The following is a 20,423-nucleotide window of genomic DNA, read 5'->3' on the forward strand; positions in this document are numbered from 1 at the left end:
ATTATTATTATTATATAGGGAACAAAAAACCCAAGAAAGCATATGAGGAATGGTTGTGGAAACCAGAAAAGAAGGTACTCTGGGTATGAAGGGCTTTATAAGTCAACATCATCAACTTTCAAACTATATCCAAAAACTCATCAGCAACCAGTGATGATGACAAAGTAAAGAACTGACCCAATTAAATAAAATTTTTGTGCTTGGGACAGACCCTAACAGCAGTTTTTTGGACAGGCTTCAGGTATTTGTTCTCTGAGGAGTTAATACCCACATAGACAACATTACAGTAATCAAGTCTTGAAAGCAGTATACAGTGTGGAGCAAACTATGTTGGGTCAACTCATCCAGGTAGCAGCAAATGAAGAAACTTTGTAGGGTTAAAAAAAAAACCAGCTCTCACAACAGCAGATACCTGATGTTCTAAAGAGTTAATAGTAGTTCTAAAGAGTTAATAGTCAAGTAGAATTCCTAGATTAAATAACTGAACCATGACAAATAGTGTGTCAAGTAACAAAGGTACAGTTGAAGGGTGAAAAGACTGGTAATTCAGCAGGCCACTGTCTTTGAAGGATTAAGAGGAAACTTGTGTGGGTGCTCAGCAAAAAAAACTTCATGACAATGATGGAGTTATGACAGATCATAGTGAAGAGAGTCTCTATAAGTAAGAAAAGAATATCCACATAAAAGAAAGCACCAATTCCCAAGTCCTGAATCATGTTAGCCAACGGACTTAGGAAAATATAAAAAACAAGAGGGAAGAATGTATCCCTGTGGGACTCATACAAGACAACAGACAGGTAGACAATAGTGAGGAATCAGTGTAAATGTATGATCCGGAATAAAAGAGGAAAACCACTGCACCACAGATCAAGAAACCGGTAATTGGCTCTTGGAGAACCTTCAGACGAGGTTGTGATTTACTACATAAAATGCATTGGACAAATCTAAGGAGACAATCAATTCTACTAGATCCCTATCCAACATATTAATTTAATTTGAGTGCTGCCAATACTGTTTCGGTACTATTGCCCACCCTAAAATGTAACTAACATGGGTGAAGAACATCAGATTGCTCAACATGGTCTACTAACTGTGCAAAGACAGTTTGGACTGGTATGGCAATTTGGAAACAGGACAGTAACTTGTTGGAACAGTGTTTAGCTTTCTTGAGAATAAGACAAATAATAACTGTCTTATAGGTATTAATCATCATAAGAGCTAGGGCAGTCAGTCTCAAAGAAGGTTTTCACATCTACTTTGAGGGAATGGGATCAAGTAGACAGATATTCAGTCTGGTGGATTCATTAATTCTAGAAAGAGAAAAATCTGTCTAGATTGAAAGCCAACCTTGCCTATGTAATTTGATTCTAGGTGACCCTCAATGCCAGAGGACGAAGAAACAAATCTCAAAAGGTTAACATCCAGACAAATGGAATAACATAGATTATCTATTTATTTATTTAAAAACTTGTACCCCGCTTAAACCTAAGCGGTTCACATAATACATACACAATCAATCTTGGAGTCAATCTTGGTGAAAACATACTGGGCAAAGACCTTTGCACTGAGCAGAGCTGAAGAATAGGCCTGTGTGTTGACTGATGTCAACTCAAGAAACACAGAAAATAGCTCTTTTTGGACATCTTTCAGCATTATTAACTACAGCACTAATGCAGAGTGATAACAATGATATTCAGCACCATCACTGACCTTGTCCTCTCCAAATTTTTTCATCTCTGTCTGCTTGCCATCTAAGTAGCATCAAGTCCATACAATACCAAGGATAGCATACCTAAGATAGGATAAGGAGCCAGTGAACTGGGTTTAGAAGGCACAATCAAATCGAGTGCTGCACATAAAGAAGAATCCCAGAGAGAAGCTCAATCAGACAAAAAGACAGAGAGGAAACCTCCTTAGGAAAAAGAGTAGTGGGGAGATAGGGCAGTAGGGTCAAGATTCCTTACAATAGATGAGCCATGGTAGGTCTAAGGGGCATTTAGGCACATAGATGCCAATGTAGTTTTAACAAAATAAGGATATGGGCCCATAGACACCTACGGTATGTAGTCTTTATAAATAGGTGCTTTTTGGACACTGCAAATAGACATTTTGTTATGAAAGTGCCCCTCTGTTATAAGACTTGGCAACAAGGAATAATAGAAAATTATGTTGGTCTCTCTTTTTTGGTATTGCCTAGGTTTTATTAATGCTTGCTCTGCTGTTTTGTCAGTAAAGGTTTGATTATTCTATCAATGTGTGGGCTGATATTCAAAGAGCAAACACAGGCATTAAAATGTACTGTCAAGCTCTATTAGTTACCGCAATGTCATACCAAACTCATAACATCACTACCTCATGCTGTATGAGGTGTTGTCCTGACATATCCTATTAAGTAATGCAATGCTTTTGAGTACTATTATGCTCCCCTATGTATTGTCCTATCATGTCATATCTACATTACTATACCCTGTTATATTTTATTATGTATATAAACTTATAACCTGTTCAAAGCTCTTCTGGGAGGATGGGATATAAATCCAAATAAATAAATTGACCTATTCATTTATCTAAAAATATAAATATATGGATAAAATTGGGTCATTTTACTATAGCTTTAACACAGTATATATGGGGGGATTTTAAAGTATATTTTAATGCAAGTCATGCGCTGTCAGTGCGTGACACTTGCATACAGTTAACGTGGGACCACTTACGTCTTATTCTGTGTTATCCAGTTAGTGCATGCTAATCAAAGATACATAGAAACAAGATGGCAGATAAAGGCCAATTGGCCCATCCAGTCTGCCCATCCACAGTAACCATTACCTCTTCCTCTCTCTAAGAGATCCCACGTGACTATCCCAGGCTTTCTTGAAATCAGACACAGTCTCTGTCTCTACCACCTCTACTGGAGCCTGTTCCACGCATCTACCACCCTTTCTGTAAAAAAGTATTTCCTTAGATTATTCCTGAGCATATCACCTCTTAACTTCATCCTATGCCCTCTCATTCCAGAGCTTCCTTTCAAATGAAAGAAACTCGACTCATGAACATTTACATCACGTAGGTATTTAAACATCTCTATCATATATCCCCTCTCTCGCCTTTCCTCCAAAGTATATAGATTGAGAACTTTAAGTCTGTCCCCATACGCGTTAAGACGAAGATCACACACCATTTTAGTAGCCTTCCTCAGGACTGAATCCATCCTTTTTATATCTTTTTGAAGATGTGGCCTCCAGAATTGTACACAATATTCTAAATGAGGTCTCACCAAAGTCTTATACCGGGGCATCAATACCTCCTTTTTCCTACTGGCCATACCTCTCCCTATGCACCCTAGCATACTTCCAGCTTTCACCATCACCTTTTCAACCTGTTTGGCTACCTTAAGATCATCACATACAATCACACCCAAGTCCCGCTCTTCTGCCGTGCACTTAAGTTCTTCACCCTTAAACTGTACCGTTTCCTTGGGTTTTTGCAGCCTTGTATTTCTTAGCATTAAATTTTAGCTGCCAAATTTCAGACCATTCTTCAAGCTTCACCAGGTCTATCTTCATGTTATTAACACCATCTGGGGTGTCTACTCTATTGTAGATTTTGGTATCATCCACAAAGAGGCAAATCTTACTCGATAGCCCTATAGCAATATCGTTTATAAAAATGTTAAAAAGAATAGGCCCAAGAACAGAATCTTGAGGCACACCACTGGTAATATCCCTTTCCTCAGAGTGATCTTCATTGATCACTACCCTCTGTTGCCTTCCACGCAACCATTTCTTGACCCTTCCCGTCACTTTGGGACCCATCCCAAGGACTCAGTTTATTTATTAGACATCTGTGTGGAACACTGTCAAAGACTTTGCTAAAATCTAAATACACCACATCTAGTGCACTCCCTCTATCCAATTCTCTGGTCACCCAGTCAAAGAAATTGATTAGATTTGTCTGACAAGACCCACTTCTAATGTGCTATCTGGATAACACAAGAATGCCCCCTGCAAAAAATATTTCTAAAAAATAGCATGCGTAAACAGGCAAATTACCGCAAAATACTGTAATGTGATCTGAAGTAGCCTGTTAGTATCTGCCAACTATTTGTTAAGGGAAGCGGCATGGGGGAAGGGGGCATGGCTATAGACTACATTGGGCGCCATCTTGGCAGGGGCACTGGCATTTCTCCTCTCCACCAGGAAGTGACATCAGAGGGAGAGCTGCAGAAGATGGTTGTTATCTATAGAGGGAATTTGCATAAACATTAGGGACCTTTTGACATTCTTAGTACTAGAAGCTATAAAAAACAAAACGTCTGCAGATTCTGTGAAGGGATCATGCCATATTTAGATTTTCACATAAAAGTACAAATTATATAATCAGGCCCAATAAAAAAAAAAACCCAAGTCTAATTGTAAAAAAAAAAAAAAACCCCGAAAATAAATTCAGCTTAGTAGGAGATTTAATTTTTACTGAGTGGGATCTAAGGAAAAGGAGTGATAACAAGAGTAATTGTAATAACAATTTCCTCTGGATTTTATGTTCCCCTATTTTTATTTTTATTATTACCTTTGTAAACCGTCCAGATATTTGTTTGCTGGTCGGTATATCAAACTGTAAATAAACATGTATTCTGTTCATTTAGGCACCTTAAAAATTTTAGGAGCCCTTTTATTAAGCTGCAGTACGTGTTAGAGCATGCTTATTACAACTTGAAAAGGGTTACCACAGGATGCATTCAAGCATCCTGTGATAAGTTCCACATCAAATCACACTCTAAAACAGTGTTCTTCAACCACCGGTCCATGGACCAGTGCCGGTCCACAGAAATTTCCTGCCGGTCCACAGGGCCAGCACGTGCATCAGGCCCAAAACAGTGTTCATCAACCCCCGGTCCACAGTGCGATCGATGCGGCGTTATCTTCGAGCCAGCTCCCTCTTCCTAACTGATTCAGTGCACAAAGCCACGGGCAGTGGCTCCTACGGGCATCCTGCGCCTGAACCGGAAGCCTTCTCTCTGACGTTGCAACGTCAGAGGGAAGGCTTTCAGATGAGGCACAGGACGTGCAAGGTGCAATTAGTACTATTATGGGGGCGTGGTCTGGGGTGGAGATTGGGTAGAGATGGGTGGGGTCTGGCCCACGACTTAGCCCGTGTTCCTTAACCGCTGGTCCACAGAATAATTCTTTTATTTCTGCCGGTCCATAGGTGTAAAAAGGTTGAAAAACACTGCTCTAAAACACATTTTAACATTTTTGTTGGCGGGAGCATGACTGAGGCGGAGAGTAGGCATTCCTGCACAAATCAGCACATTCATCTTCAACATTGTGTGCTCACTGGTTAGCACAGGATAACCACATGAACCATTATTACCTACAAAATGATCTGTCCGTTACCACTAAGATAAGTGGGTTTTTTTAATATTGTTTTCGATATTTCAATATTTAATTATAGACAGATTGTGATTTTCACATAATTATTTAAATATACAGATTTGCACTTATAGTAGAGGTGGTGGAAGAGGACCAATTATTAAAACCACAGTCTGTATCAGCTGAACGGCCATCGGCTGGTATGTGATACAAAGATATGGTCTGAGGTCCTTCTTCTCCACAGACGACTTGATCCTTCATTGAATTTATTGGATTTATTGCCATTTTTTGAAATATCAGATATCAAATACTGAGGACATATTTTATTTAAGATTGAAGTTTGAATTCCATTTTTGTTTTGAATTTTGTTATTTTGGATTGTGGAATTTTGAATATCATTTTTTTGGGGGGGCATAGTAATGGCAACATTACTCTCCCCCCCTTTTTTTTTTTAACAAAACTGTGATAGCGGTTTTTAGTGCAGGCCAGTGTGCTGAATGCTCTGCGCTGGTCCCGACACTTATAGAGTTCCTATGAGCATTGGGAGCAGTGCAGCACATTCAGAGTGCTGGCCTACGCTAAAACCCGCTATCACATTTTTGCAAAAGGGGGGGGGGCCCCCCTTTTGCAAAACTGCGATAGCGGGTTTTAGCGTAGGCTGGCATGGCCATTTAGTGCATGGCCATTTATTTTAAAAAAAATAGAAAATCAGTCATATTCTGGTTGCGGGACAACACCCACTTGGTCAGAACAGTGCACCCAGAGGACAAGAAAATTTGCATTACAGTAAAACCTTGGATTGCAAGTAACTTGGTTTGCATGTGTTTTGCAAGACAAGGAAAACATTTTATTACATTTTAACTTGATATACAAGCAATGTCTTGCAATACAAGTACATACAGTATACACACATCACAACTGAGCTGATGGTTCTTCTCTCTCTGACATTGCGGGAGTGTAGTGACTGTTCTAAACGAGCAAAGTCTTGCAATACGAGTACAGTGTTCCCCCGGTTGTTCGTGGTCAGCAACTCATGGTCCCGGCCATTCGTGGTATTTTCCGACCTGCGAACCACCAACAATGAGAGGGCCAGCGGGAGAGGCAGAAGAGAGCAGCCGGAGCGCCGCAAGTGCAGGAAATCACTCGCGGTACGCTCCCACCGCCTCTTCCTGCACTAAGTCGGGCCTTATCCAATCAGGAGCTGCTTTGACACGCAGCTCCTGATTGGATAAGGCCTGATTTAGTGCAGAAAGAGGCGGTCGGAGCATACCGCGAGTGATTTCCTGCACTCGCGGCGCTCCGGTTGCTCTCCTGCTGCCCTCTCCCACTGTCCTCTTCAGGCTCCCCCATGAAACACCATATTTGTGGTTTTTCGAGATTTGCGGGGATTCCTGGAACGGAACCCCCGCGAATATCGGGGGAGTACTGTACATCCAATATTTTATATTAAAATTTTGGGGTTGTGGAACAAATCGTCTGAGTTTCCATTATTTTTTATGGTGACATTCGCTTTGATATACGAGTGTTTTGGATTACAAGCATGGTTTCGGAACAAATTATGCTCGTAAACCAAGGTTTTACTGTATATGCAAATGAGTGAAAATAATGGGGGGGGAAGGGGCAAAACATCCAACGATTGGGAAAAATTAGGGAAAACCTGAAATCAAACTGAATATATTCTGGCTGAGTAAAATGCTACTTAATTAAGCATTACTTAAAACAGAATTGCAAGAGCACTATGTACAACACCCTAATGCAGATCTAGGAGTTTTGTGCCAGCTCCTCTCTGGGCTCTGATGCTGCATCACTCGAGGGACTCTTCTTCTATTAACCTGTCTTAAATTCTAGCTCCTATTTTTCACTTTCAGCAAACATTAGCATTTCAATGCAGAATTTGTTGATTTTCAGGTGCTTTGAAAATGAGCATTTATCTGTAGTCCTGATTGCATCTGTCAGAGCTGGTAATCAATTTCTCTTACTCCACATGCACAGAAAGAAACTATATAATTTTCTCAGAATGACAGTTCATCTGGCCTTGAAGAATAGTCCTTTCTGGTAGCTCTTTTAAATAAAAATGTACAACTAAAGCCCCCTTTTATCAAGCTCTAGTAGAGCGTTTTAGTGTGGGCCGGCGAGGTAAATGCTCCAACGCTCATTCAATTCTATGAGCGTCGGAGCATTTACCTCACCGGCCTGTGCTAAAATGCTCAACCACAGCTTGATAAAAGGGGGCCTAAATGAGGGGGGGGGGGGGGAGATGAGGAGAGCGGGTAGAACAAATTGGCCTTTCTTGTGTTAGACCAGTTTTTCCTCATTTTTCTACAATTCTATAGGAATAATAACAGGTCACTTGATATATGTAAAGGACACTCAGTATTTCTTGTTTTCTAGAAATAAATTTTCCATACTTTAAAAAAAAAAAAAGGGGGGGGGAGGGGAAGGAAATAAGTGGGACGTTTTGTGCATTTGTTTCAGGTGATTCCAATCAGTTGTCTTTCCTTGTTAGTTTTTAATGGTTGGATTTAAGTCAATTGCTTGCATTATTTTAGAAATAGTTTTAGCAAGTAAGATAAAATGCATCTACTGTGTTTCCCTGAAAATAAGACCTACCCCGAAAATAAGCCCTAGTCTCTGGATTCGCCAGCAGTAGAGGTGTTCCGCTTCCCCCGCCCCCCCCCAACACACAGCCAAACTGCTGAACCCCCGCTGACCCTCCATCCTTCCCTCCCATCCGAACCCCGCCAACTGCTAGCTATAAATACCTTCCTGCAGTACAGCATCAGACCAGCAGCACTCTAAACAGGCTGTTTCACGGCCTTCTTGTCAGGGAATTCCCTCTGCCGCGTCACTGATGATGTCATCAGTAATGCGGCAGAAGGCCCAACGAGAAGGCTGCAAAGTAGCCTGTTTAGAGTGCTGCTGGCCTGACGCTGCTCTGCAGGAAGGTATTTATGGCTAGCAGTCAGCAGGGTTCGTATGGGGGGCGGGTGCTCAAGGGTTCTGCTGCACAGGGGGCTGAGAGGGATGGAGGGATAGAAAGATGCTGCAGAGGGAAGGCACAAGGGGATGGGTGAGAGGGGAGGAAAGATGTTGCACATGTGGGGGAAAGGAAAAAGGAAGAATTGGGGTGAAGGAGAGGATCATGTACATGAAAAAAATAAGCCCTACCTGAAAATAAGACCAAGTACGTTTTTTGGGCCCAAAATGAATATAAGACACTATCTTATTTTCAGGGAAACACGATACTATATAAGTTGTGGGACCAGTGGCATAGTAAGGAGATCGGGGTGGGGGTGGGTGGGGAGAATGACTCGCTTTTGTAAAATCACTGCTATAATGGCTGCGACAGCAGTCTGACGGTTTGTACACGTTTTTTTTGAAAATCTAGGCCTATGTCATTATAAGATTTAACTTCAAGAATGGTGAAATAAAAAATTCAACCAAAGAGAAGGATGGAACAGATAGAGAACTACAATCAGAGATTGAACTTGCGCTTATTGAATTTTCCGTAAACTCTGGGCATTTCTCCCATGGATGCCTTTAAGCGTTACTTAACAGAGATCTTTAAATATTCCTCAGAACATTGCCCTCCAGTTAATTACGTATGTTACATCCCAAAGAAATTAATGGGTGAAAGTCCAGAGATGGACGATATTAATACTGCTAAGCAATAGATTTTGGATGTTTCTGATATATTAGAGACTTCTCTCTCTGAAAGAACTACTTTAATTGTATCATTGGTATTTCAACAAGATGTAAATGCTATAATGAGACTTTATTTTCGGAATGTGCAGGCTTTATTTTGTGCAAAAAAGATTTGGGATATTTCCAGATGTTACTAGACAAACGCAAGAAAGACGAAAACTTTTTCTAGCTATGAAATCTGAAACTGTAACATTAGGTGCTTCATACTTCCTTGTGTATCAGTGTAAATGTATAATTAAGTATTTAGGGGTCAAATATGTTTATTATATGCCAGAACAACTTAGAACCTTTTTGAACTTGAAGACGTTAATATCAGTGACCAGCTAAATTAGGTTGGATAAAAGATATATGAAGGGATATCCTGCTATGCCTTTCTTTTTGTTTCCCTTTCTTTTAGAATATCTTCTTTTTTTGGTATCACTCCCTGCTAAATTGTGATCTAAGGGAGATATAAGTGATTACTTTATTTGCTTTTTCTTTCTTGATGCAATTCTTTTCTGTATTTCCATTGGAAGAGTCTTCTTGTGAAATTTAAGAAAGTTAATAAATAAATTTTTTTTAAAAAAACTAAAAGTAGACACTGGGAGGCGTCTTTAGTGTAGATGCTGGTAACACATCTACAGCCGGACACCAAATGGTGCCTTATGCCTAAGTGGGAATAGTTGAGGTGGAGCGGGACTTAGGCATTATAAGGTGCCATTCACTAAAGAACTTAGGTGTCTGCAGTGTAGACCAGTAAACCATGGCCTACACTGCAGATTTCTAAGTTTTCTGGTAGGCGCTGTTAGCCGTGATTTTTTAAGCAGCACCTAAGCGTGATTGACAGCTGTTTTTATAGGCGGCTGCCGATGTAGGCGTTGTTTATAGAATCTGGCCCAAAAGGACTGCTATAATTCTATAACAACTGAGTGCTTCTACTTAGGATCCTATTCCATAACATAATCTAGACGCCTAGGGTCTAGGTTCTGTTATAGAATGCTAGCGTAACCCAGGATAGATGCGCAAGCCATACAACTGGTATATAGCAAAAAAATGACTTCAGTGAAAAACTGCCAATGGAGGGTGGTCAATAGGAAATATGAAACTTGCTCAGAGATATGAAACTCTGGAGGGAAGGTTGTTAGAACTCCCTAAAAAAGAGTTCACCTTCCAGTCATTGCTGACGGTTAGAATTTTCAGAACATGCATCGAGACCCAGCAGCGATGTGATCTCATCACAAAGTTGAAGATATTGTGTACTATTTACTATTACTAAGCCCTTCTAACATCCATATTCGGGTCCCCTGAAGCAGTGATCGAAACGGGGCCACTTTGGGACCCCTTGAGTCTAATTCGAAAGCTAAGTGAACTTTATTACACTCTATCAATGAAGTGATGTTGTTATTTGATTGATCGCTTTATCAATTTCAAAGCGATTAACACATGTTTAAAATTACAATATATAAAAAAAGATTAACAAAAAACAAACAAACAAGACAAAACAATTTAATTACTGGACTAATTGGAAACATTAGGGTAAGTAGGGGGAGAAATTACAATATATTTGAGCAGAATAAAAAAAACAAATAAGGGAAAAGACTTTATGAATCTTTTTAAACTCATATAGACAACCAGCGCCAGGGAGCGTGATCATAGGTTTATTAACCTGCAATGACTGAAAGGTGAACTCTTTTTTAGGGAGGTCTAACAACCTTCCCTCCAGAGTTTCATATCTCTGAGCAAGTTTCATATTTCCTATTGATCACCCTCCATTGGCAGTTCTTCACTGAAGTCATTTTTTTGCTATATTTAATTGCTTTTTGACTTCTTATTTTTGTTAAATATTAACCCTGAATTTCACATAAGGAAACGGATACAACTGGTATAAGCATGAATGTCTAAGGGGTCCTTTTATCAAGGCACGGTAGGGGTTTAATATGCGGAATACCGCGCGTTAAACCGCCTGCCGCGCTAGTCGCTAACGCCTCCATTGATGAGGCATTAGTTTTTTGGCTTGCCGCGGGGGTTAGCGCGTGATGAAATGCCTTGATAAAAGGAGCCCTAAGTGTGACAAGGATGTGCATATCTACAGTATTCTGTAAGTTATGTACATAAGTGGGAGCCCTGTCTATGTCTATTTTACAAGCTGAAATGTGCAAATAATGAACAGGCAAAATAAGGGACATGGACAGCAGTGTGGCAGAAGAGGAACATCCATATTATATAATGGCCACACAGTTATCCATATTCAGGAATATGGCTAATGGTTACAGCAGTCAACTGAGAGCCAGAGGTTGCCAGTTCAAGTCCCACTGAATCTTTTTGTAACTTTTGCTTCTTTTCCTTTTTTTTTCCTATTGTAAACACTCCAGGGACAGAAAAATACCTACCGTAACTTCCTTTATCTCCATTCAGTAGAGAACTGCTCAATCAGAGCATTTTTTTTTTTGTAACCTGGATATGCCAAGTGCCAGAACTAAATACGGATGTCCATCTTTTTGAACATGGACATGTTTTCCCATTCTGCAATTGGAGCTGGATGTCCATCTTTTGATTCCTCACTTGTTTTGCCCATACCACACCTACACCATTCCTACTTGAAATAAGGATGTACTGCAGTCTTAAATGTTCATATTCTGGCTATATAAATTCAGTATTCAGACATCCTTGCAATATGGATATCTAAATGCCGATTTTCAGATGGCCAAAACATGAATAGAGTTTCTAAAATAAGCACCATAATCACAGTTCATTCCAATTTTGTGTGCGGATGGATAGTATTAGATTAATGGGGTATCAAACTTAAAAACTTAAGCCTTGATATTTCATAAAAGCACGGTCTTTACTCTTTTCAAGCTAGTAACTGGTAAAGAGAATGAGCAAGTGAAGTAGTGTCTCCATGAAGAGCTGCTGAACCTCCCACCTCCCCCGCCAGTTTATTGCTCTGTAGAAATAATTAGGAAGAGAGGTTCGGAGAATTAAAAATGGGAAAAAAATGAGCACTGGAAAGCAGTCTAAAGTTAATGAAATAATGGGTGTTCATGTCACAACATTAGAACAAATTAAGCCAAAAATGAAATTTCTTCTGATCTAGGTGAGGATCAACAGCTGTGGAGTGGCACTAGAACTAATTTCAGCTCAATCCATCATTTTAAGAGGCTGAAAAGTATTAGATTAACGTGTTAACCTTGTTACTGAAATGAGTATGGAATTCTTACATACATTTCTATATGTTGTTAATCCACTTTAAAACCCATTAATGGGATATAGGTAAAACATAAAAATATGATTCAATTAAATATTCTCGTTGAGGCCTTTGGCATCTGAGAGACATTTTGGTTGTTTTTGTATATTGCTGGAGGGGGACCCTGGAGGGGTAGTTGCACTGTGGGGGTGGGAGGGGAGGTGAGTGGGGTGGTGGTGGGGGTTGGGTTTGGTTTTTGAACTGTTTTTGAAAATTGTGTATTGATTGATTCCTTTGTTCTTGTTATATTTCTTGCTCTTTATTTTTATCACGTTCAAAATAAAACTGATTTGAACATAAATATTCTCGTTGACAGTTGATTGGACTATGTCTGAAAATTATAACCACAACAAAGGAGTCGTGAGGATGAGATGACCCTCAGCTTCACTTTGGACACCAGATATTTTCCTGCTCGCTTCTAAATTTGACCTGTATTGAATGCTCTATTTATGTGATAGAACTACCAGCCATTGATACTCTTGACAAAGGCATAGGTGCCGAAACACTGCCAGTGTCGAGTCTTCGAGTCCTCGCAGTGTTACTATCAATAAAGTGAACTTTGAACTTTACACCCGTGGCTGAATTATTGACACCTCATCCTCGCGACTCCTTAGTTGTGCCTTGATTGTCTTGTCGTTGTGGCCGCCTTGGGCTCTCTTTATGGTGAAAACTAAAACCAAACAGCCACTGAGGCCCAGACAATGCTGTTCTTTATTAATTTATTTTTATCAGGACTTCAGAACATGCATCCAGCCACAGTCTTTGTTGGCATTCATCACTGTAGCTCTTCGTAAGACTACGTTTTCTATTTTATGATGATTTAGGCAAGCATCTCTTCTTTCAAACACTTTTAATCTTTACTCTTTTATAGATAGTTTGAAATATGAAAAGTCAAAGAACTTATCTTAAACCAACTGCCAGGCAACCTCCCGACAGGATCATGTTTCAGATGCTGCCGTTCCCTAACACAGCATTTGAAACATGATCATGTAGGGAGATTGCCTGGCAGCTGGTTTAAGATAAGTTCTTTAACTTTATATATTTTGTAATGTGAAGAATGAGGATTAAAAGTGTTTGCAAGGAGAGATGCCTATCTAAATCTTCATAAAATAGAAAATGTGGTCCTGTGGAGAGCTGCGAAATTGTGGCTGAGGACCTGATAAAAATAAATGAATAAATAAATAGGAAAAGCATTGTCTGGGGCTGATTGGGTGTTTGATCAAATGGTTTACCACAACTTAAAGTGTGCATTTTAAAACAGCACAACACATACCTGTAATGAGTTCTCGAACTTCCATGTCATTTGTTTTCCTTAATAACCTGATCAGAGCCGGGATTCCATCACAGTTCTTAATGGCTACTTTGTTCTCATTATCCTTTCCAAAGGAGATGTTCCTGAGAGCCCCACAGGCTTTACGATGAACTTCGGGTTTTGGATGATCCAATAAGCCTACTAAGATGGGTATTCCTTTCAGCTGTCTCACCTCCTTTTTGATTTTCTCATTTTCATAACACAGATGTTGCAGATATGCTGCTGCATTTGATTTGACAGGATCAATGGGATGATTGAGCATAGCAATGACTTCCGGAAGGTCAGGGTCTCTCCATCGGGGGTCCTTGCGAATACTGTCAATGGAAGGAGAACGTTTTCCCAGGCGGTCAATACTGGCCAGACTTCCCCTCTCTGGCTGAGCCAATGGTGCTGCATAACCACTGTGAAGGTATGGAATCCTCTCATCAATTAATTCGGCTTCAATGGGATCATCATAGCCCCTAGGAACAGAATAACATACATAAGAGTTAAAGTTTGTTTTATTTTTGTTCATTTCTTTTTCTTATCTCCCTCTCTGTATTTTTACGCACTCTGGATCTCATTCTACACAATACAACTTTCCAAATGATCTTTTTCTACTCTTCACCCTACTAAGGGCTCCTTTTACGAAGCCGCGGTAGTGGCTTCAGCGCGCATGACGTTCCATCACGCGCTAACCCCCACGCTAGCCAAAAAATTACCACCTGCTCAAGAGGAGGCGGTAGCGGCTAGCGCGTCCGGCGGTTTAGCGCGCGCTATTACGCGCGTTAAACCGCTACCGTGCCTTCAGAAAAGGAGCCCTAAGCCTCTAGTGCAATGATTTTTAACCTTTTTTGAGTCAGAGACCCATTTAACAATATGATAAAAGCTATGGACCCCCTTCCCCAGCAATATTCACATAAACACAACCTTGCATGCAATGAATAAAATGTACTTTATTTATCGAGATTTGATTGTCTTATACATATATGACATACACAAAGTATTAATAATAATAATTAATAATAATAATAATTTTATTTCTAATATACCGCTATACCATAAGTTCGAAGCGGTTTACAACGAGATACATACAATGAGGGTATGAGATGTAAGTACATCTCATTATGTACTTTATGTACATTATGTACTTTAAAGTACATAATCTAAAAAAACCACTCCTTTCTATATAAAAATGGCCAAGGAGCACAAGAGACACAAGCTGCAGTCATCTAAAGAAGACTCTGTGCTAGAGAATGACATGGTGGCTTTTACCCGCGGTATGCCGCGGGTAACCCACCGAAACAGTGGGGAAAAATAACAGTGTTCACCACGGCTACGGGGACAAGGCCATTCACCGCCCCGTGGAGCTGTGATTGGCCTTGTCTCCGCAGTTAAGGGAGAGAACGTGCGCAGTCACCGATTAGAAAATGACACAGGGAAAATTTCTGTCCCCGTCACTGCCCCGTCCCCAGACCACCATTCTCTTCACCGCCCCATCCCTGCCATCCCCTTCACCGCCCCGTCCCCGTCTTCAGCGTCTTCTCCTCTCCATCCCCCCCCCCCCCAGCACCCTTCACGTGGTCCAGCAGTTCCCTCCCGCCGGCCAGCCGTGCATTTCTCTCCCTCCCTCCCTCTTACCTTCTCTTGTGGCGAAACTGGCAATTTGTATAAGGCTATGCGCTTTATTACAGCCGAAGCCTTGAAGTCGCGTCGGGTTGCCTGCTAGAAAAGTCTCCTCCGATGCAACCGGAAACAGGAAGTTGCGTCAGAGGAGATTTTTCCAGCAGGCAACAGGACGCAACTTCAAGGCTCTGGCTGTAATACAGCTCATAGCCTTATAGAAATCGCCAGTTTCAACGAGAAAAGGTAAGGGAAAAGGAGGGAGGGAGGGAGATGCATGGCCAGCGGGAGAGAGGGGGCTGCCAGATCGAACGCTCGTTCACCGCACATGCTAACCATTCACTGCTCCATGGGGCGGTGAATGGCCTTGTCCCCGATCTCGCGGTGACCTTTTCTTTTTGGTCACCGTTTTGGCGGGTTACCCGCGGGTAACAACCACTGTGTCATTCTCTATCACTGATCTCCCTCCCTCCTTACTGATTGCCGCTGCTGCTGCCGCCCGATCACCGCCGCCCCGTCTGAACATCTCCCTTTCTCCCTCCCTGCCCCTTACTTCGTGGCAGGCGATTTCTAAATTTCCTTCCTAAGAGCAGCCGGAGCGTTGAAATCATGTGTAGCTGCCGTTAAGGTCATCTCTGATGCAACCGGAAGTTGCATCAGAGATGACCTTTCCTGCACAGGCCCTTTTTTGAAATAATGCAATTTAAAAAATTTAACGAAAAAGGAATGTTACAGTATGGTAATGCTTATGATGAAGTTACTAAGTAGTAGATTTAAAACAAACTGGAGACAGTGGCGTACCGCGGGGGGGAGGGGGGCGATCCGCCCTGGGTGCACAGCCGGCCGGGTCCGGAAGCTCCCGCGCTGCTGAAAACGGAACCTCAGCGTGCCTGCCGACTCTGCTCTGGAATAAATACGGCAGCCGCGCTGAAGTGCATGAAGATCCCACGATGATTACTTTTGCTGCCGCTGCTTCGGAAGAGGTAAGTGACATCGGAGGGGGTGGACCGGCAGCCGCAGTCATCGCAGGACCTTACCTCTGCTGGCCCAGTCCCCATCCGATGTCACTTACCTCTTCCGGAGCAGAGGTAGCAGAAGTAGTCATCACAGGACCTTGCTGATTTTGATGGAGAGAGAAAGAAGCATAGCAGGGTGGTGAAAGGAGAAAAAGGGGGTCAGGGTGGTATGGAAGCGTGGTGAAGAGTGAGAAAGGGGGTCAGGGTGGTATGGAAGCGTGGTGAAGGGTGAGAAAGGGGGCAGATGCTGATGGAAGTGGGGAGAAGGGAGAGGAGAGAGTGAAATGCCAGACCATGGGGGTGTGGGAGAGATGGAAGGGGGAGGCTTAAAGTTTCTGGAAAGAGAATAGAAGGAGAGAAGATGCCATATAGAAGGGGCAGAAAGAGGGTAAACCGTGGATGAAAGGAAGAGAGTGACAAGAAGATGAGGAAAGCAGAAACCAGAAAAGACAAGATAGAAAAAAAATTCAATTTTTTTTTTTTTTTTTTGCTTTAGGGGAGATGCATTGCTGTTTCTGTGGTGTTGCATTATATGCTGAGTCCAGCTTCTTGGTGCTTCAGTTTAATCTTTGTCTATGTATTTTTATTCTATCTCCCCATTTACAAAACTGTACAGCGTTTTTTAGCGTTGGCATCTGAGCTATTACCACCGTGGCTAAAAACCACACTACAGTTTTGTAAAAGGGGGAGGAGTTAGTTTGCGATTACATACTAGGCGAAGGTGTTTTCTGTGTTCTGTGTGTTTGAAAAGACATGGTTTTCTGTTAGGATTGACTGTGTAGGATTGATCTGTACTAGTCTGGCTTGTTTAGTTTTACAATGGGTTTATTGATGTACTGCTTACTGCAGTATGTAAGATGCTGCCTTTTCCTAGATACTCATGTGTGACATGTGGATTGTTACTAAAAATCATGTTTTTCATACAGATGGGGGGGTGTCAAAAAATGATGGGTTCCGGGTGCTACATATGCTAGGTACACCACTGACTGGAGAAAATATTTCTTATGATGTGTAATTAAACTCCAGAATTCACTGCCGGAAAATGTGGTGAAATCAGTTAGCTTAGCAGGATTTAAAAAAGGGTTGGATAATTTCCTAAAAGAGAAGCCCATAAGCCATTATTAAGATGGCTTGGGGAAATCCACTGCTTATTCTTAGGATAAGCAGCATAAAATCTGTTTTTCTATTTGGGATCTAGCTAGGTTCTTGGGACCTGGGTTGGCCACTGTTGGAAACAGGATGCTGGGCTTGATGGACCTTCAGTCTGTCCCAGTATGGCAATTCTTATGTTCTTATGAATATTTTTGTATCATCTGATCACTTCACTCACTGCTCCTTTCTCCATATGTCTGAATATGTTGAACTATAATGTTGGGCTTAACTATTCAATACTAATAGAAGGTCTCAACCACAGTCTGTATATTAGGAGGAAGTGTCCTTGACTACCCCTGATATACCTTCTATATAATGTTCCTTCAGACCCTTTGAAATGCCACCAAATGTTCAATTAAATTTTCATGACACTTGGCTTTATGCATCCAAATCTTCATAAAGTCACTCTATAAGGATTCATGTCCATTTCTAAATAAATTATCAACTTTTTTCAAAACTGTTTTTTGATTTTATACTTTTTTAACAACTTTTTGTTAAAAAGATGTATTGTACTTATCTTAGGTGGTAAAGGACAAGGGATATGTTTGCCAACATGTTTCACCCTTGAGGGGTTTCCTCAGGGCTCCATTCCCTTGATATTACTTGAACTTCACGACGCGACCACCCAGTATATTTACAATACATCTTTTTAATTAACAAAAGTTGTTAAAAAAGTATAAAATCAAAAAACAGTTTTGAAAAAAGTTGATAATTTATTTAGAAATGGACATGAATCCTTATAGAGTGACTTTATGAAGATTTGGATGCATAAAGCCAAGTGTCATGAAAATTTAATTGAACATTTGGTGGCATTTCAAAGGGTCTGAAGGAACATTATATAGAAGGTATATCAGGGGTAGTCAAGGACACTTCCTCCTAATATACAGACTGAATATGTTGAACAGCATAAGTCCCACTACAGACCATTGTGGCACTCAACTCTTGACCTTTTTCTATTTGAAAACAAAAATGGCCATTTAGTCCTGCTCTCTGTTTGCTGCCTCAACAGTCTGTAATCAACAATAGTGAATTGTTTCATATCCAATGATTTTTTTTTTTTTTAAATTTCCTGAGAAGTCTCTGATGGAAGATTTTATCAAATGCCTTCTGAAAATCGAATGCACTATAACAACTGGCTCACCTTTGTCCACTTTCAAAAAGAAATCTAATAAGACTAAAAAATCAGACTTCCCTTTGCTAAACCCATGCTGACTTATTTCATTAAGCTGCGCTTCTCATTCTATGATCAGTAAGTTGCTGTTTTTTTACAATAGCTTTTACCATTTTGCCCAGAACAAACACCAGTCTCACTGGTTTATAATTTGGGGGTCGATCACCCCCAAAGAGCTGCTTTTTTTTTTTTTCAATTTTACCTGTTAAGATTTTCTACATTGTCATTCTTTAAAACAAAAAAAAAATTCTGGCATTACACTGGCCCACCCTTCATCCTCAGGTACTGTGGCTGTTTTAAACGAGAGATTAGAATACTATTAACAGGTTAGTAATTTACACCCCCCAACCCTACTCTTATCAAGCCGTGCTGCCAAGCAGCGTGAGCTAAATGTTGACCCATCCATAGGAATAGAATGGGCGGCTCGGCATTTAGCTCGCATTGCTCAGCAGCGCAGTTTGATTAAGGGGGGTGGGGGGGGGGGGGTTAATTCTTTCACAGCTCTGGGATAAATATCCAGGGCAGGCCTAGTGATTTATAAAACTACAGTGAATTGCTGGGCATCAAAGAATAAATATGACAGACTTAGCAGATCCTTCATGACCTGGGGGCATATTGGTATCTTATTTGTGAATTCAACACAACTGTATCCCTATGATGACTGTACCTTAGTTTATTTCCATTTTATTTCTCACTTCTCTATCTAAGCTTGAAAGCAATGAACAATTTTTAAATCCTCTTTATCCCTCTTGAAATGTACCAACCCTCCTCAGGTGGCATGCCCAGTTGACTCGTTGTTCTAAGGCAGCGGTCTCAAACACGCTACCCGCGGGCCACATGTGGCTCTCCAAGTTTTATTTGCGGCCCGCGGTCTGGACTGGATAAGTCCTTCCTTTTGGAGCAGCAGCAGGTCTGGCCGGTTCGTTCCGTTCAAAGCCGCGGGTTGGCGGCTCCTTGCGCTATTCGCTCCTGCATCGGAAGCCTCTCTGACATCACAACATCAGAGAGGCTCAGACGCAGGCGCGGATCTCGCAAGGAGCCGCCACCCGCAGCTTTGAATGGAATGAGCCGGCCAGACACACTGCTGCTCCAGTGGCGAAGCAAGGGGGGGGGGCGGTCCGCACAACTGGTCACCCTCCACTGTTCTTCATAGAGTGCAGCTCGCGGCTCGTCTAGAGCAGGGGTGCCCAACTGCTTCCCTTCCCTTCTCACCGCCGGCACCATGCTCTATGATCTCCATGCTTCTCTCGCCGCCTGACCTCAATTCTGACGTCGAGAGGACATTCTGGCTAGCCAATCGCTGTCTGGCTGCCCGGAACGTCCTTTCCGACGTTAGAATTGACGTCGGGCAGCGAGAGTTGGACGGCCCCGTGGAGATCTCGGCCTGTTCCCGATGGCGCCAGCAGCAGCAGCAGCAGCCTATTCCCCGGCGGCAGTGGCATGGGGGAGGGCAGGAAGGAAGGAAGAAAGAAAGAAGGGGGGGCAGGGAGCCAGAAGGAAAAAAGAAAGAAGGGGGGGATAAGCAGTCAAAAACAAAGCAAAAAATGGGACAAGGAATCAGAGAAAGACAGACATAGAAAAAGAAAGAAAAAGTTGGGGGAGGGAATGAGGTCTGGAGGAGAGGAAGCATACAGGAGGCTGAAAGAAGAGAAGAAATATTGGATGCACAGTCAGAAGAATAAAGTGCAACCAGAGACTGATGAAATTACCAAACAAGGGTAGGAAAATGATTTTATTTTCAATTTAGTAATAGAAATGTGCCAGTTTTGAGAAAGAAAAGATATTAAACTTTAAATGTGAGTGCTGCAGAAAAAATAGAGTACTTGGAGGGCCTCAGAAAAAATAGTTAGTCTTATTAAAGAAATGACAATTT

The 20,423-nt window shown here is 41.5% G+C and overlaps 1 protein-coding gene across 7 annotated transcripts in view; it reads right to left on the minus strand.

Annotated features, from left to right (window-relative positions):
• ARVCF (ARVCF delta catenin family member) overlaps positions 1–20,423 on the minus strand; it is a 394,108-nt gene that overhangs the window by 169,625 nt on the left and 204,060 nt on the right. For all 7 annotated transcript variants that reach the window (XM_033955207.1, XM_033955205.1, XM_033955206.1 and 4 more), the window contains exon 4: positions 13,571–14,070. In XM_033955207.1, the coding sequence (XP_033811098.1) occupies positions 13,571–14,070 (500 nt within the window). The remainder of the gene's footprint in view (positions 1–13,570; positions 14,071–20,423) is intronic.

The sequence above is a fragment of the Geotrypetes seraphini genome, chromosome 8 (assembly GCF_902459505.1).
Source record: "Geotrypetes seraphini chromosome 8, aGeoSer1.1, whole genome shotgun sequence".
NCBI classification, from domain to species: Eukaryota; Metazoa; Chordata; class Amphibia; order Gymnophiona; family Dermophiidae; genus Geotrypetes; species Geotrypetes seraphini.